Here is a 27,500-nt window from a genome sequence, read left to right on the forward strand (position 1 = left end):
TCAACCCCCCCCCCCCCGGATTTTTACTGTTGTTTTACCAACATTGATCATTCTAATTCTTAAATTCCGTTCCATTCCGTTTTCCGTTCCGCGATTTAGCAACACCCTGATCGCTGCAATCACGTGGGAAGATTTTGCTTTTACCGCATGTGAAATGTATACAGGTAACAAAAAACCAAGACAATAAATTGATGAAATATGCGAGCTAGACTAGATTTCGCCTCTCGGTAACTTGACAATGTTACCCCCAACCACCTCTTTAACCTTTCCCGCCATTTGTTTACTAGAAGTATTTTACTTGGTTAAAAAATAGGGTTACATCATTTCAATGACAATGCAACAGGGAGAAGTCATTATGATCACCGGGGGGAAAATCTAAAGAGATATCTCTTTTTGAAAATTTAAAGAGATATCTCTCTAACTTAAAGAGATATCTCTTTTTACATCGGTAGAGAGATATCTATTTCTCTCTGAGAGATATCTCTTTCTCTCTGAGAGATATCTCTTTCTCTCTGAGAGATATCTCTCAAAGAGAAAGATATATCTCCCAAGCGTAAAGAGATATCTCATTTGTTTAAAGAGATATATCTTTAACCAAAAGAGATATCTCTTTTGGTTAAAGAGATATCTCCCTAGCGTAAAGCGATATCTCTCTAACTTACAGAGATATCTTTTTAACCAATAGAGATATATCTCTGGTTTAAAGAGATATCTTATTTTTCGAATAAATAGTAAAAGGGCTTGCCATACAGGAAGCTTATTCTTCTAATATATTTACCAAACAACGAAACATTTCTTTTAAAACTATAAATGTTATGATGTATGCTTAGCATGCAGACAGCTGTGGGTGTTTGGGTCAAGTACTTATCCATAAGCAATAGAGGAAATTCGAACCATGAATAAATATTTCTCTCCGACCTTTGTTCTTTTTACTTTTTTTTAAAGTCCAGGAAGCTTAACTACATGTGTCATTACGACAGAAAAATACTTTATCCACGTTTTGAAAATTATCTTATTCTACTGATTCATATTATGGGCAATGTTTTAACATTATAATCATGTCATTATATGCAAACAGGCCTGTAGAAAGTCAGTTTTATAGAAAGCGGGGGTGGGGTGGGTGGGGGTGGAACCAGGTCGAATACACCTCAAATAGTTCACTTTAATTGAAATGGAATCGAAGGTTATATGAATAAAATTAACTGATGACACCCCGTAGCAATGGATTCTGATTTTAGATTAATCTATAGGTTTACCCGCATACCATCTTCTTCCCAGCTTGAATGATCATATTCTTATAATTTATTTTGCATGAAGATAACTGTACACGTTTGAGTTAACAATGACACAGACGCATGGGTTCACCCCCCCCCCCTCCTCGCCAACATCACCCGAATAGCCTACTTGAGTTGCTTTAATTATTTTTGTTCAAAATTTCTCTGATGCATGTCACAATGTCTTGCCTTCCCCAAAAGGCCAAAATAATTCAAAATAAGCCTTTTTATTGAATGCCCTTAATACCCAGTGATGGTATAAATTTATTAAAAGGGCTTATTTTGGACTTTTTGGGTATGCAACACATTGTTGATATTCATGAAAGAGATGTTCAACAAGCATACTTATAACTCAACTTATGTAGCTTATTCGTCCGGGGGGGGGGGGCACCTGTGAACTACATGTATGAGGGGAAAATTATAATGTAATTACCGGTATTGATTATCGAGTGTTTATCCATCAGACCCGTAGCCGGCCGGCAATTTCAAAAAGGGAGAGGGGATGGGAAAACTAACTGGGAACAAACCACCCATTTTAGTGTTTGATAAAATATCCACAGGCACCGGAAGTATCGACACTACTACCAACACCCATCCCCTTTTTTCTTATTTTTTTTTAGGCGATAATTTCTCTGAAATGTGTGGATTCCTTGTCTATCAGATCCCAATTTCGATTTATATAATCGTTTCACGCTTTTTGTAAGCTTTAGATATTGGCCTAGCCTTCTACTGGTATAACAAATTGTATTCTATTATACCGGTAGAAGGCCAATCTCTATTTAAAGCTTACAAAATGCGTGAAACGATTATATATAAATCGAAATAGGGATGGGATCGACAAGGAATCCACACATTTCGGAGAATTTATCGCCGCAGAAAAAAAAATCAGAAGGCGGGGGGTGTTGGTAGTAGTGTCCATACTTCAGATGCCTGTACAAATATCTTCCTCACTCGTTTATTTTTTATATCCGTCTGGGTGTAAATAATATAGGAAATTCGAACCATGAATAATTATTTCTCTCCCATCTATGTTGTCTCTTTTTATATTTTATGTTTATATATTTTTTATGTTTCAGGAAGCTTCACTACGTGCGTCATTAGTCATTACCACAGAACACTAATTTATCCACGTTTAAAAAAAAAAAAGCTGGTCCCATTGATTCATGTTCTATGTATAATCTCAGGAGTCGGTAATTTTGTCCGTGATAGTAATAATAGGGTTCTATACTATATCATTTCCTAATAAGTATTAGGGGGTGATATAGTATAGACCCCTACTATTATTATATTACAGACAAAATACAGGCTGATATAATATGAATCAGTGCATAAGATAATTTTTAAAACGTGGATAGATTAGTATTCTGCCGTTATCACGCACGTGGTTAAGCTTCCCGGAGCCTAAAAAATGTAAAAAGATACAACATAGATCCGAGATAAATATATATTCATGGTTCGAATTTCCTCCATTGTTTATATATAGATATCTGAAAAAATCAAACTAGAATCAATTGTTGGAGGGGTATCATCGGTCAATAGGCTTCATATACGATTTCACTTTAAGGTATATCATGATGTCTATTCGTCATTATTTGACCTGGTTATCACATACAGTGCAGAATTAATATGTGGGAGCTGGAACAAGTCTTCTGTCTGCCTCCTTTCCCGCTTTTTACGGGCCTGTCTGCATGCTAAGCATGCATCATAGCATTTATAGTTTTAAAAGAAATGTTTCGTTCTTTGGTAAACATATTAGAAGAATAAGCTTCCTGTCATATTTTAAGTTTACATGCATGTACCCTCTAACCTTCAATCTATTGTGACCTACATTTTGATTGGTTAATTTGGATTTTGAATTTCGAAATTCGAATCTCGTATTTTGAATTTCGAATCTCGTATTTTGAATTTCGAATCTCGAATAAGCCTTCTGGGCTTTCGTAGTAAGGAGTTATTTGTAGTCGAAGCTATATATCGATCGATCGAAAAAACACAACCCTGTGTATAGCCTGCTGTTGACTTGCGTATTAAGTTAAACTCTGAAGACTAGATGCATTATCGTTAGTCTTGTGTTTAAAACACATTGGTACTTTTCAAAAAGATTTATCGATGATGTCACAGATATATATGTAAGATATTGCAAGAGTGCCGCACTATGGCACCTAAAGCATGCGGATTAGCTTAAAAAACACTAACGTAGTGTTTTCATATTGCATAAGCAAGTCATTCGTTGATCATTAATAAAGCACTTCCTCAGCTTCACGCAGACGATGTTGTTGATCAACTATTCTTTGTAAAAATTTTAATATGCTTAGGTAATAAAGACAGTTATTTTGATCTGGTTCTTTGTAGCATAAAGTGGATTCATTGGATTTCATTGGGACTCAATTTTCGTGGATTTCGTGGATAAGCGTATTCCATAAATTTCAAACCAAAACGAAACGTACAATTGTTTAATTACAGAAACCATATCCACGAAATCATCGCAACGAAACAATACAATTTCCACAATCCGCAAAGCTTGGTTCACACGAATTCAAATTATTCCACATTGGTTTGTATAATATTTTTGTAGCCGTTGTTTATTCTCAGGGGACAGTATTGATAATAGTGGCAGATCAAAAGTATTGATTATTCAATGTCAAATTTTAATATTCCCTTGATAAATGACTGTCTTCAACATTTAAAAATTCAAACATACGTTTTGCTGCTTCGAACTGCGCCTAGGCGAACCACAGACATGTAATACATGTACATTCGATAGAAGTCTCCATGAACTGCTGAAAGAAGAGAAAAGGGGTTTATTTTTTTTTAAAGTTAAAAACAAACAAATGAAAGGTGAAGATAACGAACAGTGATCAATCTCATAACTCCTATAAGCAATACAAAATATATAGTTGGGCAAACACGAACCCCTGGACACACTAGAGGTGGGATCAGTTGCCTAGGAGGAGTAAGCATCCCCTGTCGACCGGTTACACCCACCGTGGGCCCTATGTCCTGATCAGGTAAACGGAGTTATAAAATTAATCACTGAAATATTCACCGTTACTATTAGAAAGAAACACAAACCTGCATCATGGTTTAGATAATTACAATAATCTCGACACTATGGATGACAAGGAAGATACTACACTTATTGATTAGAGTAAACAGACATCGATAATAAGGAAGAATGTACAATGTATAAACATCTTGATTCTAGATAAAATTCCTCAAATTTTATTGAAAACAAAATAGTACAAATTAATGATTTATAATTATATTTTTGACAGTAATAAATACAAAAGTTGTGAAAGACCATGCATGGCATATTTTGTTGAAGGGATATTATATTAAAGAGATCAATGGCACGTGTTACAACAAATAAATCGCAAACATATATCATAATAAGGACTTCCTATTTGAATTGAATTTTACGCGCTAAACACGAGAAGTGTTGCTTTTCACGGGGTCAAAAAGTATGATCATGATGTACTAAGGAAACTGAAAGTTGCAGCTATTTTCACACCTTTTCATACATTTTGATAATGCCACTCGTTTTCTATATACTGTTTTACGTCCCATTCTAGAATGTTTTTAAAAATAGTACAGAGACGTTTAACGGCTATCATAAAATTACATTTACAACAAGGTATCTGATTGAGTCTTAAATGCGTGCTCTATAGTACATGTTCCACACTTCGAACAAAAGATTTTTGCCCCTACCAAATTTCTTAGTACACCTCTACTCCAAGTTTAATGGTTTAGTAACCCTACCATTGTATTCACAATTATCAAACCAATAATTAAGAAATAAACATCACTTTTGAGCTGTTCATGGTCAGTATGAACGGATTTGGATTTGATGCAAATTCTGTGAATCGCGTTAGCGATTCACAGAAAATTTGCCTCAAATCCAAATCCGTTCATATTGACCATGAACAACTCAAAAGTGATGTTCATTTCTTATATATATATTTATGTACTAAAACACCGTTTGTTTACATTGCTTCTATTTTGTTGCATAAAACGAACTCCTATCCTCTGTCACAGTAGTTATTGTGACGTACGTCAACACATAGATATGACGTCACACTTCGTCTCGTCCTGCCTTTTATCAACATTGCAAGGTGCACTGTATTTTGGAGGTAGGAGACAGCAAGATTGGGATGATAATCCACGTAAGTTTACAATCTTAATCCAAGGGTGTGACCTGCGAGATCTTTGTAACAGATGTTCTATTTTTTTTAAAATCATTACGCTCTCTCAGTCGCGTGATTTAAGCTAGTTCATAATCCGTTCATAGTCGATGTGAACGGATTGTGTCGCGCGCTGAAATTGGTTGGTTCATAGAGGAAAATGCGATTTTACAAAAATATAAATATTTATCTATGAGACACGCCCTCTGAACATTGCAACCAACAAAACAGGAGATCATATGATATATAAATCCTCTCTCTCTCTCTCTCTCTCTCTCTCTCTCTCTCTCTCTCTCTCTCTCTCTCTCTCAGGTCATTCAAACAGATCATAATCAAAAACCCAGACATTATACATAGTATTGAAACATGAATGAAGATAGTTTGAACGTGTAAAAAAATCTTAATTATGCTTTAAAACTACTCACCGTAGACATCACCTGACCGTGGAATACAGGTAAACTTCCCTAGGCGGTACTATTTATCATTACTAGCCAATACAAAATCACACCAATCAAGATAAATTCTGATGATTTTGATAAATACAGAAGGATTATTATACCCGTGAAAAGTTTACCAACGTATATTCATCTATTAACTTTAGTTTAATCAAGATTATTTGATTTGATATCAAATAGTCAACTATTAATTTAGTACAGGTTTCTACCCGGGCTGTCACCCTGGGAGCTCTTAACAATTATACTACAATGGTATTACCTTACGACTACGTTAGGGTACGACTATGCTACGACACGAGTTAATTCACAACAAACAGTCCCCGGATGTCGCTCTCTTTTTCAAAATCCACCGAACAAGAAGGACGTTTTTTCCCCAACCCACTCACCCATTATATTATTAGGGCATAATTCCACTATCTACTTTGCTTCTTTCTTTCTTTTTTTACATTGCAGAAAACCACGTGACGTGTGCCCATCCTAGCCGAGAAGAATGGAACGCAAGCCATACCATGCAAACGCGTACTATGAATGTCATAGCTACCTGTCAATGCCTCAAACAAGTTCTTGTCAAAACCATTTTTGTAGGGGATATACATTATTAATTTTTTTTGCTTCTATGGGATAAATTAATTATCACAGCTAACCCCCAACACAAAGTATACTTTATTGTCGTAATTCAGGGTTTGGGGGACGGGGACTGGGGATACTGTAGTGTAGGCTGGGATCAAGTGGCCCCATAACCTGGCGGTCTCCCCACCCTGCATGCAAGGCAGGGAGCGTGGCTCAAAGTAACAAATCTGTAGTTGTGCAAATATGGTAACAATCGTGGGTCATGGCCTGCCAAGGCTGGTCCCACCTCGACCTCGTTCAAGCGGATGGAGGCCACAGTCTGGTAAATGTAAAACCAGGTGGCGCTGGAGACAGGGAGAAGGGCGGTCCCACTTACACTGGTCCAGAACGCGGTAATCGTTCGGATCAGGCACTTGTGCTTACACTCGGCCTCCTTTGTGCCCATACTGTCTTGGTACAATTGTATGTATCCCCCTGTCCCCCACAAAAATTGCGGCCTTTTCTTCCACTTACAAGCCTTGTTCCATTCCATATGTTGTATCGTGTAAATTGTGCTGTTGTACCTTTTGAAGCATCAATAAAGTCATGTTCATATTCACAGGTGTTATCATTTCAAGGCAATGCTGATGCATTAAACAGGCTTGGATCAGACTGGTTCATCGGACCACAATTAGGTTCAAATATCGAGAAAGCGGGCATGTGTTGCGGGATGTGTAGCTCACTGGATCTAATAATTAATGGCCGACAATGCCTGTGATATGACAACATCTTAAGCCAATATATTCGTTGTGAAATCTAGATTACAATTTACTGATCCTTATGTCCTTGACCTCCAGGCTGGTTTTGTTTCAAAGATATCACTGAATTGGGCCAACTATCGAATCTCAATCTTTCGTAACCTTTGCCAACTCAATCCATCACACCAACGTCTCCATCGTCAACTTCCCATATTTATGTTGTAATATTCCATTATCATCTTGCACATGGTGATACGAAAGAGTTTGTTTTTAAAATGAAGCAGCCTACTGACAAACACGTTGATGGTGCAGGCGTTTAAGTAATCATTTCGCAAATTCTATGGTCGTTATAACAATCTAGTTTGCCAATACAACTTGTCATTGGGTCCAATGCTGTCCGACGTTTTTCATACCGATAGTTAGGCCGTTCTTGGCACACTTATTTTGACTGCGGATAACTCCGTTTACCTGACCAAGATATAAGGCTCACGGCGGGTGTGACCGGTCGACAGGGGGTGCTTATTCCTCCTAGGCACCTGATCCTACCTCTGGTATATGCAGGGGTCCGTGTTTGCCCAACTCTCTATTTTGCATTGCTTATATAGGAGTTATGAGATTGATCAGTGTTCGTTATCTTCGCTTTTCACCAGAACATTCACGGGGGTGAGAATGCGTGATTTCCAGAATCCATCATTCGCACGGTTGTGTTAAGGCAAGTCATACTCCATTTATGCACGTATATTGCACAAACTTTAGAATACGTCATACGCAGAGGGAGGGTACATGTACATAATACATTTGGTTCATAACACCATGACAATATGCCCTTCCATATGAGGTTATTACATGACTGTCACGAATGCACCTTAATAGAAAATGCAAAAATAATACAGTACCCCAGGCCAGGATTTAAACATTGCTCTAACTGGTGATCATGTAAAATATCCGTAGCTTATCAAACGTGCTACTGGAATCCTACCGCTTTAAGAAATAATTATTATTAAACATCTAAACACGAAACCATCAATGTTTGATAATTTACACTGATGTTTTAAAGCTTTCTTTGAAAGGTTTCAAAATAGACGATATTAGCAGCATTTGTCGTGTACGCTTAGTTAAGACATTTTACACGGTGTATAATAAGCTTTAGAAGTTTGCGGTGTATAGTGTGTTACTTTTGCAGTTTTATTTCAGTATGTGACAGAGGAGAATCGGATCAACATGCTAAATCAAATGTTTGGTCTCTTTCCGCTAAACAAAATTGTCAATGAATGAAATCAACATACCCCCATAATATCAATAAATGATCAGTGTTTCACATATATATTCCATATCTCCCATGGTATATGTTTTGCCCCTTTGCCGAAAAATGGCAGAAATATTGTCATAAAAGTCGTACAACTGTAATCAATTAAAAACTCCACATTTACTCGTTATTTACATGACACTCCTAAGGCTCGGACTCCGGGTCTTTGAAATGACGTCATATCTATAACATGATGTAATCCGAACCAAAAACAATATATTCGTTCCAAAATGCAGAGGGATATTGCGTCCTTACCCCATGTGCCTTTGTTTATAATTAAACAAAATGTGTATTGGAGACTTTGAAAATACCTTTCTTAATTGTCTAGAATGCACCAGCTTTCGGGGGATTCGCCCTCTGGGCCACCACCATGGCTTTGCCCTGGACCCATTTGGGGGCCTTAGGGCGGCCTCCAAACCCCCTGCCCTTTCTGCTTCCATATTTATCTTCCCCAAGCTACGCCACTGAGCGCCGAGCATAGGCCTAAATTTTGTAGCCCTTCTCCGGCATTGGTGACGAGAGGGACGTTAAACAATATACAATCAATCAATCGATGTATAGTTATGACGTCACCAGTTTACTTTCGTATGGATCAGACACAAATTACGCGACATCAGTATAACATCTCGTATTTCTTTGGACCGTATTAGCTGCATGGTTTCAAACTTATCATTGTGTCAAATGCTGTCTGACGTGTTTCATATCGATTATTAGGCCGTTCTTGGCACACTGATTTTGACTACGGATAACTCCGTTTACCTGATCAAGATATAGAGCTCACGGCGTGTGTGACCGGTAGACAGGGGATGGTTCCTCCCCCTAGGCACATGCAATTTGAGGAATTAATGACTACAGTAGAAACATGCTACAGTAAATCGGACAAATCTGTCTATGCAATAAATACATCATTCACTGGCGATCTGAGCCTTCTCCTCAGATTAATTTTGGGAAATAATACTTTTAAATTTAATTCAAAAGTTTATAAACAGATATTTGGATGTGTTATAAGGGTCTAAATGCTCCCCATCTGTATGCGATATCCGACTACATCAGATAACAAGTAAATTACAAACAAATTTCCAGGTAAACATCGCATAACGTACCACGTGCGTTATCATGTCAATGACTTTATTCTATTATGTTTCATGGTGAAGGAAAAGAAATCCGGCCATGATTTATTCGCTATAGCAAATTCTGCTCATCCACTGCTTAAATACACATGTGAAATATCTGTGAATAAAATGCATTTCTTGGGCAGTATGGTGTATAAAGGAAAGTGATTTGAGGCAACTCGCATACTAGATTTGAAAACGTACATCAAACCTACAACTTGGAACGAAAAGGTGCACATAATCCTTCAGTTTATAAGGGATTTATAAAAGGCGAAACTATTTGCCATATTTACTGGTAAATTAGCCGACGAATATACCACTTCATCTTAGAGTGTAAATTACTATCCATTTTACGGAAAGAATTTTGGGCTGCTAGATATTGTCATGTACCAAATACACTGAAATGTAGTCAGCACCCCCGTCTACCAGTCATACCCGCCGTCTTTTAAGGTTATATGATATCCAAGATTTTGAACTCATCAAAGGACGTAGGATTTTGGGGTGTTTACGTGGAATTTTTTAAAATCATTTGATCAAACAACAGTGAAAGGTGAAGATAACGAACAGTGATCAATCTCATAAGTATTACAAAATAAATAGTTGGGGAAACACGGAACCCTGGACACACCATAGGTAGGATGACAATGTAAGTCGACCATTAATTCATGAAATGCAACTATTAAAAGCTTTTGAATTTTTCAAGTATAAATTTGTAAAACTCGCAAAAATAAATGTGGTTTCATAGGCATTTTTTGTAATAAATATAGGATTTTAAGCAAAATTAAAATATTTACAATAATTTCACAAAATTCATTTACAAATTCGTTTTTGGGTATCCTATGTTCTTGAGGACACGTAACACAAACGTAAAAATAAATGCATGAGTTGATATATATTTTGTGACTGAGTTTTGTCATAAGTAAAATAATACAATTTCTTTAAAAAGTAACGGGTCGTAAATTTTCTGATGTCGAAAAATGGAAATATACTACCCCTCCCTATATACCGGTAACTCTACATAAAGTTTCCCTACTGTTTATTGAGAAATTGTAAAAAGGAATTACATTCAATGCCATAAAATATATTCATAATAATAGAAATTTCGATTTGATTTTTATTTGTGAAAAATCCTAACAATTGTCGTTAAAAGAATAAATAAAATACTGTATAGGGGAATAATTTTACGGGTTGTAATTATCGCGTTTTTTTTTTTTTTTTTTTTTTTTTTTTTTTTTTTTTTTACATTTTAGACACATTTTCGGGTTCATAAATTCGCGGATTTTAATCATTATAAGCTTCCTCTCCATTTTAAACACATTGTTTATTAAAGAATAATAAAAATATTCACAGTTTCTTACATTCGCGGGTTTGTCAAGACCACGAATATAGCGAAAATTACCACCGCGATTTATTTTCCCCCATTCAATACTAACAGATCCATAGATTTGTTTTTTAGCAAATAGAAATATTTTGGTATCATAGAATCAAAGTACACAACTAGTAACCTGGACTCATCGACACCCCCAAAGTGATAATTCTACAATATGTTTAATGACACTCTTTGTTCCACTACTGGTGTTGATCCTTTACAGTACCAAACAGCTTCTACGTATTCTTCCATCTAACTCGGTGTGTCTCCTTTGTGTTTGTGTTGATCTGAATCATTCTGGATGCTACAAGTCTGAAACTAAAGTTTGAAATGCTAGAATTAAGACGAAACCGTGCAGGTATTATACAACATATAAAATAAATATCTAACGTCTCTTTAATATACAGTGTTTCTCGTGCACTAACTTTAACACTTTTCTACATTTTAACGCTACTCTCACCTTTGATCGCTAAGATTAATGACAACCGTGGCCTGAGGATGCTGTTGAAGCCTGTGGTTGATGAAATCATTTACATGATCAGGATAGTCTACCCAGAGGCCTAGAGAGTCCCTCCACTGCCAGCACCGACTAGAATCTGTGGAAAAGATTTTAGAACTCATGTTTTGCAGTAGCGGCGGAATCTATTTCTTTGCTTGGTATTGGTTCGATTTTATGAATTTTATTTCCATAATTAGAAACTGTTGCTTGCTTACCTCCAGTGGCATTGTTTTGTATAACATGCAATGTGTTTTGAAATTCATTTGGACTAACGGGTTTTGTAATATCCACAGAACGCCCCACTTCTCCAGTCTGTAAAGCATTGTTTGGACTAAGATTGTTTATAGAATCAGTTTGTAAATCATCGACTTCGATAGGAGAACGGGGTTCCGAACTAGAGTCAATCGCATTTGTCCTAACAGTACTCGCTCCTTGGCCCGTTCGTATGTTTAATTTAGATCTGTAGAAATCTTTGGTTTCAGTTGAATCAACTCTAGCTTCATTATGTAACATGTCATCATTTGAACAAAGGTCTGATTTTTCAGTAATACATGCTGAAGTTTCCGTATCATCTTTATTTCCATGTCTTTTATTGGGTTTATTGTAGTGTGATCCCTTCGCAGCACAATCACCTGTAAATTGTCAGATATCCATACATATTTGTAGGGAAGTAGATATTTGTCTAAACGAAGGCGCTGTTTTTATGGTATTTTATTGTGTTAATCATTGAAGGTACATTTCAGATCACGAACCCGTTAAATCAGTTGAAGGAAGACCGTGGAGTGAATCAGACATTCCTGATGTACGCCGTTGTTCTGTTACAGCTTTCTTCACGTCCGGGGAAAATGGGTCGCTGCAACGAATAAGGATAATTCAATTTGAACTCGTGATGCAATCGATCAACATGTAACTTATCTAACAAGTATGTGGTACTACAAATCAATCTACAAGTTTTTTCGACTTATAAACATGAAGTAAATCAAGCAACTGATTATTTTTTTTATATTTATAAAAAGGATTTGAAATCGTGATGCAAATGATCAACATGTAACTTATTTTGACTTATAAAGGTCGTACTACAAATCAATCTACAGGTAATATATTTTGAATCGTAAACGTGATGCAAATCAAACAAGTTGGTAATATATTGTTAAAGTTTCACTCGAGAATTTTTCGCTCATTGAGACGTCACCATTGCCCGTGAAGGGCTCCAAAATTTAAGCCTATGCTCGGCGCTCATGGCATTTAAGCAGAAAAGTATCTTTAGCGTGTCTCAACTGCTGTGGCACGGGACCTCGGTTTTTAGTGTCATCCGTAGTACCGGCCCATTTAGTTGTCTCTTACGACAAGCATGGGGTACATTAAGGACCTTTTCACTCGGATCCTCACGGGACGCAATTACATGCAACAGGTGATTTTTTCTAACTTAATGTATTTTAACTTACTTTAAATGCAATACAAATCAATCTACAGGTCAGCCTATTTCAACTTATAAGAATGATGCCAGTTGATTTACATGTAAAGCTATTTCAACTTATAAATGTGATGCAAGTCAATTTACAGGTAAGAGTATGTCAATAGTAAATTAGCTGTAAATCACTCGAAGGTTAGCTATTCAACATTTTAAACGCGATAGAAATAAATATACAAGCGATAACTTGATATACATGTACCAAACTTCAATGTCGTATTTTCCGTCGTATCCGAATCTGTAGTTACCCATTCGTCCACAGGGCCATCGAACCTGAAGTCAGGCGAACAACAATGTTATTTAAAACAAACTTTTTCACTACATATTGGTACTTTTTTTTGCAATTCACATACATTTATAACTTCTAACAAGTTACAAACCATAGACATCATTATAGATAGCGTGTGTTGGAATATGTAATATATGACAACTTTAATAATTAATGTAACCATTGGCAAACTGTTTGATTTATTTGTCGTACGTCTCCTTGGAGAATGTTTCACTGAGTAGAGACGTCATCAGATGAAGTACCACAATCTTTGACTTAAGCATGACGCTTACGGCTTCAGTGATTACATGTACATCTCCCACAAATAATTCAAAATGCACATCCGAATGATTATTCAAAAGTCAGGGTTCTTGATCGTTGGATATATATTATAGACAAAACATGTACATGTTGCCCTTAGCCTAGAAAACTAACGTAAACGCTGGCGTTATCAATGAGCTAACATAGACAAAGCATAGAAAACTAACGTAAACGCTGGCGTTATCAATGAGCTAACATAGGCAAAGCATAGAAAACTAACGTAAACGCTGGCGTTATCAATGAACTAACAAAGACAAAGCATAGAAAACTAACGTAAACGCTAGCGTTATCAATGAGCTAACATAGACAAAGCATAGAAAACTAACGTAAACGCTGGCGTTATCAATGAACTAACATAGACAAAGCATAGAAAACTAACGTAAACGCTAGCGTTATCAATGAGCTAACATAGACAAAACATAGAAAACTAACATAAACGCTGGCGTTATCAATGAGCTAACATAGACAAAGCATAGAAAACTAACGTAAACGCTGGCGTTATCAATGAGCTAACATAGACAAAACATAGAAAACTAACGTAAACGCTGGCGTTATCCATCACTCGGTAAGCTGTTCCTATAGAACCCTTCCCGCCGTCCTGTTCTTCCCATTTCCAGTCAGGGCCTTATAGAAATAAGAAAGGTTAACATTTTGTTTAACAAGACTTTATAGATTGCAAATGAATTAATTCAAAGAGAAATAACACACAAAACAACGCACTTACAAATGAAAAGTAGAGGTTATACACAATATAATTTAGATAGTGAAAATTTCCAAATTTGCCTCAGTTATTGAATAAATGAAGTTTTAGTCTAAAGTAGCCTAAAACATTTTAAAAAAGACCTGTCCTACTTGAATCTCGATCTACAAATCAGCAATTAGATTTGAAAAGACAAGAAAATTATCGCTGATATTTATTTTTCCTTTGTGTTGTGAAATCATCCAGTATTACGATCTGTTATTTCTCTTGAATGACGACAGTTGTCGTGAATATGATCTACTCGCCATTTAATTTTTCTAATAAAATACTTGCCCCTCTTTACAAAACACCCAACAGCAACAAAACCATCAATAGAAGTTCTTGGTTCCTCACAAACCACAATATCATATACTTCGTTTATTCCGTAGTTGTAGACATACCGCTCCCCAGTATCCCATTCCACAAGAACAACACCAGCTGTCAACAAAAACAAAACAATATTGGTTTTGCACATTTCTGTATTATCATCTAAGATGGACACAATTTAAGCAAATAACAAAAGTTCATATTTTTAATTACAAAGCATTCTAAAGGTACATCGATATATTGCACTAAGAATGTCAACGTTTTGACCTACCTTTAGTTGTGTGTCTTTGACATCCCTTGCATTGTTTGCATATGACTTGATGTACAATGTGTCTTTGTATACCTTGTACTGTGTGACTTTGCCTTACGATGCACTTTTACTTGCCTTGTACTGCACGTCTTTCACTTATTCCATGTGTACTGTTGAATTACCTATATCCCCGTGTCCAACTATAGTTCCATTTCCCCTGTTGTCTTGGTTCTGAAATCTCCAGTGGGGGCCACGGCAGACTCTTGTACCAAGACTGGGGACAGTGGAATATTTTTCTTTAAAAACGTCTTCATCCATTTTATTTTGAGTTCTGAGAATTCTTTCTCTATTTTGTATCAACTCGTATATGATATCCTGAAAATTATACATTTCATCAAGCAATATCCATCCTGATGACAGCAAGCTCTATATAGTTTAATCATTGTTCAGGTAAAAGTAAACCACAGAAAGTGCTCCTAATCATATTCTCAATATTGACTGAAAACTATGGAAAGCTAACCGGGTCAAAATCATATCCCTGTAACTCTATTTGTAATTACGCACTGTAGCATTCATTTAATGTTAAATGTAATTTGACAATCGCAGTACTTATCATCAATCTAGTGCGTATCTATATATCATCAAAGAAGTGTAAATGTGACTGTATAAAGAATTAAAGTACAAGAATTTCACACAGTATGAATGAAATAATGGAATTTTGTTGGATTTTGATCTAATAAGATAATGCGACCTTTAAGATATTGCAACCCTAAATAATACTAGTATACAATATATCTTCGTAGTCTTTGATGCTCAGTTGGTTGGAATTCCCTTGGGCTCGTATTGTGCTCCTTTATTAGTTGACTTGTTTTTTTATTTTCACGAAGTAGACCATATTCAAGAGCTTTTACATAAAAAGAGAAAATCTCTTACAGTGGCCTCCAACTCAATATTTAGATATATTACCAAAGTTTTATTTATAAGAATAATTATTTTCATTCATATTTTCGTTTGCCTGAAGCTTCGATATTTTGTTGATCATGGATGCTCACTGCAAACTAGCGGTTGTGCTATGTGAAAAGCGGGTTGCCTTCGGTTTCCCGTATTTATGTAGCAATATTCCGTTATCACTTGCATATGGTGTTTATGTTTCTCAACTGATTCGATACACAATTAAGAACTTGTTCTCCGTATGATCAGTTTTTAGATCGAGACAGGCTACTGAGAAACAAGTTGTGGTCAGTATCTTCTTATGTCTATTTTAACCCTGGACCTTTGACCACGTGACCTCAAAATCAATCTTGGTTATGTTCTCCTGAAGATGTACCAGTGTACGAAGTTTAATATATGTCAAACAAAGAGTTCTCTAAACATTGAGGGTCAATATATTCCTATGTCCAGTTTGACCCTTGGCCTTTGACCATATGACATCAAAATAGGGGTCACCTACTTGTTGAGTGTACCAAGTTTCATGTCTGTGAAGCAAAGGGTTCTCAAGATATTGAGCGGACAGTGTCTTTTATGTTCAGAGTAGATTGACCCTTGACCTTTGACCATCTTTTGACCTAAAAAACAATAGGGGTCCTCTTCTAATCATAACCAACGCACATAGGAAATATCATTACGATCAAGTGAATGGTTCTCAAGATATCAAGAGGAAAACATGTGGTCTACCGACCGACCGACTGACCGACATACCGACCGAGAGGTGCAAATCAATATGCCCCACTTCTTTGATTGGGTTGGGGGGTCATAAAAAATAGAATACTACAAGGGTATGAATAAAAGAAATACTAAAAAAACTCTATAAAAAAAGAAATAGAATACTGAAAAGTATTTTACAAAAGAAAAACTAAAAGGCTAAAACAAATACACATATATTGAGTACTAAAATAAAATAAAGTAATACTAAAAGAATATGAAAAAGAAATACTAAAATGGAATGCTAAATGGGTATTGAGAAGAAATACTAAAAGGGTTTTAAAAACTGCTGAAAGGTTACGAAAATAGAAATAATAAAGGGGTCTAAAAATAATATACTAAAAGGGCATAAAGAAGAAACACCGCACGGGTATATAAAAGAAATACTACAAGTGTATATAAAAGAAATACTACAAGGGTATAAAAGAAAAAACATTAATACTAAAAGGGCATAAAAATGAAATACTGAGTGATATTAAAATGAAATGCTAAGTGATATAACGATGGCATGAAAATGGTATAAAAATGGAATACCAAATCGTCCTCATCATATGTCTCATTAGGAATTACGAGATCAGCGACAAATCTCAAGTTTTGTCTTTCAATCATTTTCTCATTTCCTGCCTTTGAAATACAATCCGCTGCTACCTGTAATAATATGTTTAAGTTTTAACTTTTGATCGCTAATCCTAAAGTTCAGAAACACGTAAAGACTGGATAACAATGCAATAACATATTGACATATGAATAAAATAGAAAGTTACATGGTGGATAATGTAACGTCCAAAACACTTTGCTTTACTAATCTCCAAAACCTTTCCTCCATTAGACAGCGACGATATTGTGTGCAATAAATCCTGCAATATAAATGGGCGTCACAAGAAAAATAACATGTATCTCAAATATCTATTTCATTAATGTACACAAATCGGACAAACGCATAAAAAATCATCAATAGTTTCATAGCAATGAATTTCATTTACTGTTTCAATTTTGATCGCGTTGTAGTCTCCCTTAGAGGTTTCGAATCCAATTAGTGTGTATGCAAATAATTCACCTTGACACTACACCACTAGGTGTACAGTGTGAAAGGTGAATATAACGAACAGTGATCAATTTCATAACTCCTATAAGCAGTACAAATTAGATAGTTGGACAAACACGGACCCCTGGACATACCAGAGGTAGGATCAGGTGCGTAGGAGGAGGAAACATCCCCTGTCGACCGGTCACACCCATCGTGAGTCCTATATCACGATCAGGTAAACGGAGGTCTCCGTATTCAAAATCAGTTTCAAGAACGGTATAACAAAGGGTATGAAACACGTCAGACAGCATTGTGTATTGAAGACAAAATGTGAATTTAACTGGTGATTGCATCTTTCCTTATCCTTGATTACAACACCTAGTAAATGTATTTGAAACTCGCAAAGATCAAGGTCACTGAACTCTTCCCTGTCAAGTTACTCTGTTTAGATAACACTAGTAAAATGGAACATATATAATTTCAAGTGACGAGAAAATAGCATAGTGATGATAAATAACGATCGTATATGTTACATCATATTATATTCTCATCAAAGTTGTAAGGACGGCTATCTCTCACAAAGTTAGATGTAGCAATTACTTAGTTAAAGCTTTTTGGTCCGCAAGTTTGGTATACTAAACACCCAAATTTACATATTTTCTGTACATGAATGACAGAATGAGTCATTGTACATTCATATCTCTTTCGTATTTGACCAGTTACCCCTATTTATATATATATACACACATATATAGATATATATATATTCAATTTGTTTTGTTTTTAATTTACAAACAGTGGACAACCTATCAACAGATAAGCGAAATCTATTGAATTTGTGAGTCTTCGGTTCGCCTCAGGCTTCAATGAATGCTCGACGGCATATCTTGCGAAATGGGAATGTATTTTAGGGATCTTTGAAATGAAAAGTTTGAGGCAGCGATAAAAGACTCAAATCGTGCGGAGAAAAAAGTTGTGTTTTTAAAATGGATATATCTACAGATCTGTGGTTTATTCCAATCTTTCCCAGAGAGCCACAGTTCTGCAGACGCATGTATATTTGTATGTGTGATTGAAATAAACGATCACCCGGTTAATTTATTTGTATTTTGCTTAAGTATTCCTTAGATCAAAAATCAAAAGTAGTGGGAGAAAGCCTACGGAAGAAACAATAAGTAGATTTCTTAGGGAAAGCTCATCAAACATGAGCTTATATTTACATATTTACAACAATACATGTGGATAGAAAGATTTGAAACAAAATTCTGCAAGGGACGTAGACGGGGAACGATGTGCTATTTTGACGTCATTTGCATAGCGCATGAAAAATACTAGAAATCACAATTTTATTGATCCTCGTATTGTATGTAATGACTGCATGTCACATTACTTACGTAATTGGGGTTTTCTCCGACTGGAAAGCAGAAAATCGGATGCTGTACTCCTATTCGATAGGTATGTGAACAGAGGGTTGCTATTTGCTGTATAAAGAGAAATTTTTCATTATTTACTCCCCAGTATGCATAAATTGGCAAATATGAAAGAGAGACGAGAACAAAATGATGAATATACGGAAACGGTTATTTAAAAGCCATTTTTGGAGTAGAATGGCTAAAAAAATCATCATATATGATGCACACCCTGTTCTAATGTTAGCGAGTTAGGTCAGACGATTTACCGGTATTGCTATCTTCGGGATTACTATCTACCATTACAGGTAATTATGTTCCCCAAACAACGTTTGGGAACATATTGTTTTTACTCTGTTTCTTCTTCTTCTTATTATTATTATTATGTCTCCGAACACAAAGTGTCGGAGACATATTGTTTTTGTTCCGTTACTTATTCTTCTTCTTATTATTATTATTTTCTTCTTCTTTTTCTTATTATTCCTCTTCTTTAGTGAGAAATTTGTCCGCGCGATTTTGTGAAAGTGCTTAGACAGATCCACTTCAAACTTTGTGAGCTGATAGGGGGTCACTAGGAGGGGTGCAATCAACTTTTCAAATTTTTAAAATGGCCGCGGTTTCAAGATGGCGGCCAAAAAACGTCAAAAACTCAATGTTGTCGGATTTCAACCAAATTCTATTTCAAGGGTAATTTAGTGACCCCAAGTCCATTTCCACCATCAATTTTTTTTTGGAGCCAGTCCATTTCCACCATCAAATTTTTTTTGAGCCGCCATTTTCAAAATGGCCGCCATATGCCAAAATATTTCAAAGTGTTAAAATATCTACAACATTTGGGTTCTGGGGTAAATGGAGGGTCCACAGTTCATTTCTAGCATCAGTATTCCCTTCCAATCTATTTTCAAATGTTTCAAAACACAACAAACAAGTCCATCGGATTTCAAGCAAATTTAGTTTCTAGGGTTTTTTGAGGATCCTGAGTGCATATCTGGCATCAAAAAGCATTTCTGACATGGGGAGGTGTTCGGAGACATTTGTGTTGGCATCCCAACACAGTTATAGCTCGTTATTATTCTTTTTCTCCGGTACTTTTTTGTCCGGTAGTTATCTCAGAAACTACAAAAGGGATCGATATGAAACTTTCCAGGATAATAGTATAGCGTTTGTAGATGTGCATAGTATAGTCATTTTGTCTGGACGTGCATGCATGCGCAGGCACGTGCACTGCAATTTTAGTACAAAAAATGGAAAATTAGAATATTAAAGGGATCGATATGAAGCCTAAATAGGATGGTAGTATATCATTTGTAGATATGAAAAATAATTGTTATTTTGTCTGCACGCGCACGCATGCGGGTGCACATGCATTACAAAATTTGTACACTAACTTTGGAATCAGTCTAACTTTTTTGTTGTTTATTGAAATGGCTTGATATTCATATCATAGGTAGATATTGAGACCCTTAACGGATTTGCTTGGTCAAAATTACCAATTTGCACGCGCATGCACGTGCGCTTCATTTTGATTGGATAATACTAAAACGTATGTAACTATCTTATTGATGAAGCGAATGAGATGATATTCACAGTATACGTAGACAATATGTGTATCTATATATTGGTGTAACAAAAAATGTCAACGCGCACACGCATGCGCGTTCAACGTTTTTCAAATGTTCAATTTTCAAAGGACGATAGCGTTTTTGTTTTTCATCAAATTCTATTGATATTAGGGGTTTAGATGTGTCTTGGCACGCCTTACAAATTGCTGTAGTTAGAATTACTGCTCAGCACGTGCATGCACGTGTGCTGAATTCTGATTGGACGATTTTAAAATCGCTATAACTTCCTTATATATGGTGGAAACGTTATGAAATTCATACTGTGGATATATGATACAAATATTTGTTGAACGACATCAACAAAAATTCGGAATCATACACGTGTGCGCGTGTATGCACGTGCAACGCTTTCTTTCATCTCTTGGTACTGAAATGACTATATTGAACGTACTACATGTAATTAAAGGCTAAAATAAAATAATTTTTGCTATAGATTCACAAGGACATCACTTTTTAATTGGGGGAGGTTTGGGGAACATATGTAACGGTCCCCGTTACAATTAGAACTAGTTATATTTGTAGTTCGTCGTCCGTCGTTAACTTTTGTACATTTCTTACCTTATCTTAGAAAATGCATAGCCAATTGTCAACAAAATAGCAGGTTATCTTTTGGTAAAGAAACTAAACCTTAAGAATTCCCTGTCCTTTGGAGGCCTTCTAGAAAAGACTCAAAACTTTATAAATTGGTACAATTTTTAGACATCTTCACTGCTGAACATCTAGCATAAATGTGGGTGCATAGTTATACTTGGACAGTCTCTACCAAAATTGTTGATCAGAAATTTATACCTAAGAACGCGGCTATATAGATCATATAGTGAAAATGCTTTCATTATTTGAAATTTTGAAAGTTACCATACAGGGAACAAATGATGTGTATAGTTATATTGAGCATATAGCCATCTACCAAAATTATGAAGTTCTTTGATTAGGGCAGGGCTAAGGTATCATGACGGTGCTATTGCGAAAATTTGGCTATTTGAATCGATGAAAATCCTCTTTATTCCTGCGCAATAGGACAATAACTATATGTGTAGTGACTATGATCAGAATGCTTCTACCAAGATTGTGAAACTTATAGTCCCTTTAGCAGGAGACTACATCCTGAATATGCATCAAATATTTGAATATCTCTCTCTTACTCCTAACATCTACTACACATCCAGGGTGCATAGTTGTAAATGCATACATACGTAGGATTTGGCAGCAGGCGCAATGCCTATGTAAGAACGTTGGTTATATAGCCCTATCCCAGCTTGTAGTGCTATGACTCAAACTGAAAATGCACTACATATTTAAATATACTCTTTACTCTTGAAAACTTATCTCATGCTTTGCAAAATGTTAATAATCGGACTGTGTGTCATGGCCCTGAATGAAGGTCATTTCTCTTTTTTAAAAGTTGTTTTAGCTTGTTTCCAAATTTCCTTACCAATACTGTTTGATGATTTTGTACAGATATTTACAATTGAAACAATCGTGGTTTGAACTTCAAAAGGAAATAATTATGTGTCATGATTAAGTAAATGGGAGATATTAAGGGCGTTTAGTACATGGAACGAAAGTTCAGAAGAATTACGTGAGAGATGAAGATAACAGTGATCAATCTCATAGCTCCTATAAGCAAAAAATAGATAGTAGGACAAACATGGACCCCTTGACAAATCAGGAATCAGGTGCCTAGGAGCAGTAAGCATCCCCGGTCACACCCGTTGTGAGCCTATACCTTTATCAGGTAAACGGAGTTATCCGTACTCATAATCAGTGTGCCAAGAACGGTATGAAACACGTCAGACAGCATTTGACCCAATGATAGGTTGTATCGGTAAATCAGATCGTTATAACGACCATATAATTTGCGAAATGCTGACTTTAAACGAGACTGCTGAAACCCTGTACCATTAACTTGTTTGTCTGTTGCTTGCTTCAATTTAAAAACTGACTATACGCAGATTAAGTTCTTGTGTATCGAATCAGTTGAGAGATATAAACACCATATGCAGTTAATAATGGAATATTGCTACATAAATATGGGAAGTTGACTATGGAGAAGTTGAAATTATATCTCATTTGTCATAAAGTTGAGTTGTTAGTTTGCCATTAATATCTACTTTCAATAAAATATCTAAGTATGATGCAAAAGTGGACGACTCTGTGGTGTCTTACTTCGAGTTCAAGTGATATATCGAATCGAAATACGAATGAAAGTTATTATTGTTAATAGATGAAACGTCGTCGATATATCTAAATGTTGAATTGAAGGCCACAGCAAGAAATGTCTTCTCGAGTAGAAGTTTTTTCAAGAAATTCTGCTTGATATGAATATAAAAACGGGTCAGCTAACAAAGGAGGATGAATCGTGCCCATGGGAATTCCAACAGACTATTGGAAGACCTGTTCACCAAAGATCACAAAGATATTGTCAATCAGGAACTAATGTTTTTTATTTCAACTTCAAAGTACGTGTGCGTGGAATCAGAGTGGTGTTTAACAAAGTAATTTTTGGATGACTGATCACTAGATGAAAGGTGAAGATAACGACCAGTGATATAATAGATATGAATATTTCCGTTTTCCATTATTGTTGAAGAAGCAACTGTCTATGATGTCAAAAAGTCTAGTCTTTAATTTATGGTGAAGGATAGTCGTGTATAGTGTTGAAAAGTCATACGTTTTGATGCAGTTGATTTGAGAAAAGTTTCGCGATTTAAAGTTTACTAAAAGTTCTTTAGAATTTTTAAGAATCTCCATTTAATTTAGACCACTTCTGGCAGATGAAGTCGCACGGTAAGTTTGCAGTTTCTCCATCACAGCTGTTAATATTTTCGTGAGGAGCAAAGATAGGGGTTTGGTAGAACACTTACTGGATCCAGCCATGTATCTTTGTAAGGGATTTTATGTACTTTAAAAATCCAGTATATATACGGTAACTCTTATTCATTCGACCCATTGACTGGGATATTAAATTTGTCTAAAATTGAAGCATGAGTTTGAATAATTTCATGTTTTGAAAGGAGAGTTGGAGTATAAGTACGATTACCAAAAGTGGAATTAATGCTAAGTTCTTATATATTACAGTTGTAATAACGAACTTTACAAAGAAAGACAATGCTGTTACAAGCTATCATTTTAAGTTCTCGGAGTTGAAGAAAAACACACCCTCAACATACAAAACACAATACTAATAATTGATGGTCTAAGTTGTGTGATATTCAGGTGACCATTAAAACCAATGTGTCTTTTATTTTAAGGAAAAGATCATCTAAGGCTTAGGATAAATGTTTTCATTGATTATTCATTGCATTACTTCTATCATTTTTATTACAACATTGTCTTTATCTTTACGAGAGAAAAATGTTTTGCAATTTTCGGTGAAGAATGCTTACACCATCATTGGGTGTTAAATCCGCCTCGCTGTCAAAGGCGTTTAAGTTCCTGAAGTCCGTTGGTTTGCCGTCAGTGAAAACGACTACTCTGGGATGCAAAATGAAGTCTCCAACATGCAAGCTGTAAGCTGTAAATGAAAGGTGAAAATAACGAACAGTTAACAATCTCATAACTCCTATACAGGTGAGGATAACGAACAGTGATCAATCTCATAACTCCTATATAGGTGAGGATAACGCACAGTGATCCATCTCATAACTCCTATAAGCAAAACAAAATAGAGAGTTGGGCAAACAGGGACCCCTAGACACATCAGAGGTGGGATCAGATATGTTACAGGTCAGGTATAGTATGTGACAACTGATATTAAAGTGAAAACAACTACTAGGGAATGCACGAGTAAGTCTTTAATGGGTCTGGTGTAAGATGTAGCTTCAATTTTATAGACATAGTTCATCTTACAAACACTCACATCCAACATATTATGTAGATATAATTCTGACATACTGCTAAAACTGTAATGTAGGAACCAATGAGCTGGTCATCCATTCCTGACTTTGACCGGATGTGTATATGTGTTTCAGTATGTACTCAATTAATACAATAAATATCGGTGTCAGTGAACATTTGAATGAAACTCGTTTATTTAGCTTTCGTATAGATCACTTAATCTACAATTTTCTGGAATAAGTGTAGATAACGAACAGTGATCAATCTCACAAATCATATAAATAATACAAGAGAAGGGAAACATGGACCGCTGGGCATACCAGAGGTGGGATCAGGTGCCTCAGAGGAGTAATCATCCCCTGTTGACAGGTCACACCCGCTATTAGCCCTATATCTTGATCAGGTAAACGGAGTCAACCGTAGATGAAATCAGTATTTTTAAAGAACAGTTGATTTGAAACACTTCAGACAGTATTCGATCAAGCGATACGTGGGGCTTGTATTTTGTAAATTAGATCATTGAAATGACCACAGGATTTGCAAGATGCAGACTTTACACGAAATTGTTGAAACGCCTGCAACATCAACATATTTGTCATTAGTCAATCTCCATTTAAAAAGCAATCATACCCAAAACATGCTCTTGCGTATTGAATCAATTGAGATACCTAAACACCAGTTGCATGTGATAATGGAGTATTTATTAAAGGATTAAACATTCTTTTTGAAGAATTTATCGATGTGTAAACTCCGGACATTTTACTCACAAACTGAATAAAAGTGTGAAGCACTTTTATGTTAAGTTTGTGAGTAAAATGTCCGGAGTTTACACATCGATAAATTCTTCAAAAAGAATGTTTGATTCTTATAATTCCAATTCATTCACTTTATTAACAATTGCAAAAATTTGAATAGTTTCCCCGCACTATGTTATTTGTTTTCAGGCGTGTATGAATACATCGCGTTTTCGGATTTATTGATGTGTAAACTCTTATTCAGCTTTATTTTTGTCCAATCAAAACAATTTTAATAAATAACATTGGAATTATATACAAATATCGGAATTTGACGATGGAGAAGCTGAAATCATCCCGTTTGTCAAAGAGGTGAATTATTAGTTTGTTATATACGTAATTGAAATAATACCTGCTCCTCCGACTAGTCCACCAAGAGCTAACAGGAAGGCAGCAGTCAAGGGAGATGGTCCGGAACATTCCAGTTCATCTACACGGGAATTATAAAAAGCAAAACAGAGGCTCAATACAGTAAACGTTATACTTTTCATTTTAAAAATACATGAGGATTTGAACTGCAACGCTTCATGACAGCAAACTTTTCATGAGGAGAGTTATTTCTTATAATTACATTCTACTTTCATTTCTGTTGGAATTCCCAGTCATTATAAGAGACATACTATATCTATATCAAGATTCATACGGGCATTGTGTACAACAGTCTTATCAGGATGTAAGCACGTAAAAGTCGGTTTCTCTACGGTAGCCACCCGTACGTCGCCGGACAAAATCCCAGTCGTTGCCGGCACGGCATGATCACGGAACGTGCGAAAGATAACGGTTTCTGCCGGTCCTTCCACGGTTATTTCACGGAGATTCACAAATGTCAACGGATTATCAGGGTCCCATGCGTTTATCATGGCTGTCCGTGTAGTTTCCGGGGACAATCCGTTGACATCCATGTTTATCTGCAGAAAAGTTTCTTACACGTAGGACCCAGAACTTCACGTGGATATTTCTGTGGGTACATGGACCTTTAGGTTGATACACCAAGGTTCACGGAACTAACACGGATCAATACGGAAAATTTTCTTCCGGGAAGATCCGGCGAATAAAAAAGGTTTAAATTTGTTCCCTGGATTTACTTGACCAAATCGGATGGTCCCGGACGACGACGGATGAATGTACAGTTTGTACACGGTGATGACAGATTGTCACGGACCATCACGGATTGACGATACGGAATGATCCGGCGTCTCATCTGTGAATGTGTGAAAGGGGCTTAGCTATCATGATTCCACATCAGGGGCGTTAAAAGTATTTGTTTGTAGGAGGAATGCAAATTGAATGAAATGCAACAAATGAACAAAAGATAGAAAAGAAATCTTTACTCTACTCAATTTTCCTCGGTAAGTGACTATCAATGACGTGTTTTTCAGTTAGAATAGAAAACATCTTCAATATCAGAACTATGTAAAAAGTTATACGAATTTTGTTTTAAAACCAGAAACCAAAAAATGGATACCGGTAATATGATATGCGATAAAAGAATTACATCCACTGTATCTCGCTTCACAATCGTATGCCTCCTCGTTCCAGATACAATGTACTCGAAAGTTCGAGCCATTCCAAACATACGTTTTTGTGAGTGTTATGCACTGTATATGTACGAATGCATATTCTTGAAAAAATAAGAAATGAATGCAAATAAAATGCAGTTAGTGTTTCTTTTTATTCTTTATCCGAATATTACCTATGCTCTGTTTAATTTCAGCATATTGGTTTGAGTAATAGTGAAGAAATTTAGTTTCCTCTCCACAGACTATTACAGAAACATTTTCATCAAGGCGTGGTCTATGCTGTACAAACTCTACAAAATAAATTAAAATATAAAAAGAAATGAAAGGTAAAGAAAACGAACGGTGATTAATCTCATAACTCCTATAAACAATACAGAATATATAGTTGCGCAAACACGGACCCCTGAACACACCAGAGGTGGGATCAGGTGCCTAGGAGGAGTAAACATCCTCTGTCGACCGGTCACACCCGCTGTGAGCCCTATATCCTGAACAGGTAAGCGGAGTTATCCGTAGTCAAAATCATTGTGCCACGAACGGCCTAACAATCGGTATGAAACACATCAGACAGCATTTGACCCAATGATATGCTGTATTGACGAACTAGATCGTTATAACGACCATAGAATTTGCGAAATGTTGACTTCAATCGAGACTGTTGAAACCCCTGTACTATCAACTTGTTTGTCAGTAGGTTGCCTTGATTTAAAAACT

At 36.0% G+C, this 27,500-nt stretch overlaps 2 protein-coding genes across 3 annotated transcripts in view; both read right to left on the bottom strand.

Moving 5' to 3' along the window:
* The window catches only part of LOC130055015 (uncharacterized), a 24,684-nt gene extending 20,575 nt beyond the window's left edge, over positions 1 to 4,109 (bottom strand). The window contains exon 1 of the mRNA XM_056166164.1: positions 3,973 to 4,109. The gene's annotated coding sequence lies outside the window, so the exon portion shown is untranslated. The remainder of the gene's footprint in view (positions 1 to 3,972) is intronic.
* Positions 4,110 to 10,884: 6,775 nt separating this feature from the next.
* Positions 10,885 to 27,500, bottom strand: part of LOC130046472 (uncharacterized) — a 62,557-nt gene continuing 45,941 nt past the window's right edge. Inside the window, exons 2-15 of one of the 2 annotated variants that reach the window (XM_056166252.1) lie at positions 26,960 to 27,076; positions 25,619 to 25,696; positions 24,022 to 24,149; positions 18,999 to 19,085; positions 17,342 to 17,434; positions 17,112 to 17,225; positions 15,059 to 15,251; positions 14,594 to 14,737; positions 14,099 to 14,184; positions 13,174 to 13,244; positions 12,253 to 12,353; positions 11,716 to 12,132; positions 11,462 to 11,597; positions 10,885 to 11,319 (exon numbers count right to left, since the gene is read on the bottom strand). In XM_056166252.1, the coding sequence (XP_056022227.1) occupies positions 11,238 to 11,319; positions 11,462 to 11,597; positions 11,716 to 12,132; positions 12,253 to 12,353; positions 13,174 to 13,244; positions 14,099 to 14,184; positions 14,594 to 14,737; positions 15,059 to 15,251; positions 17,112 to 17,225; positions 17,342 to 17,434; positions 18,999 to 19,085; positions 24,022 to 24,149; positions 25,619 to 25,696; positions 26,960 to 27,076 (1,847 nt within the window). In that variant the 3' untranslated portion in view covers positions 10,885 to 11,237. The remainder of the gene's footprint in view (positions 11,320 to 11,461; positions 11,598 to 11,715; positions 12,133 to 12,252; positions 12,354 to 13,173; positions 13,245 to 14,098; positions 14,185 to 14,593; positions 14,738 to 15,058; positions 15,252 to 17,111; positions 17,226 to 17,341; positions 17,435 to 18,998; positions 19,086 to 24,021; positions 24,150 to 25,618; positions 25,697 to 26,959; positions 27,077 to 27,500) is intronic. The other variant, XM_056166250.1, reaches the window with a different exon arrangement.

Source organism: Ostrea edulis, chromosome 5, assembly GCF_947568905.1.
Source record: "Ostrea edulis chromosome 5, xbOstEdul1.1, whole genome shotgun sequence".
Taxonomy (NCBI): Eukaryota; Metazoa; Mollusca; class Bivalvia; order Ostreida; family Ostreidae; genus Ostrea; species Ostrea edulis.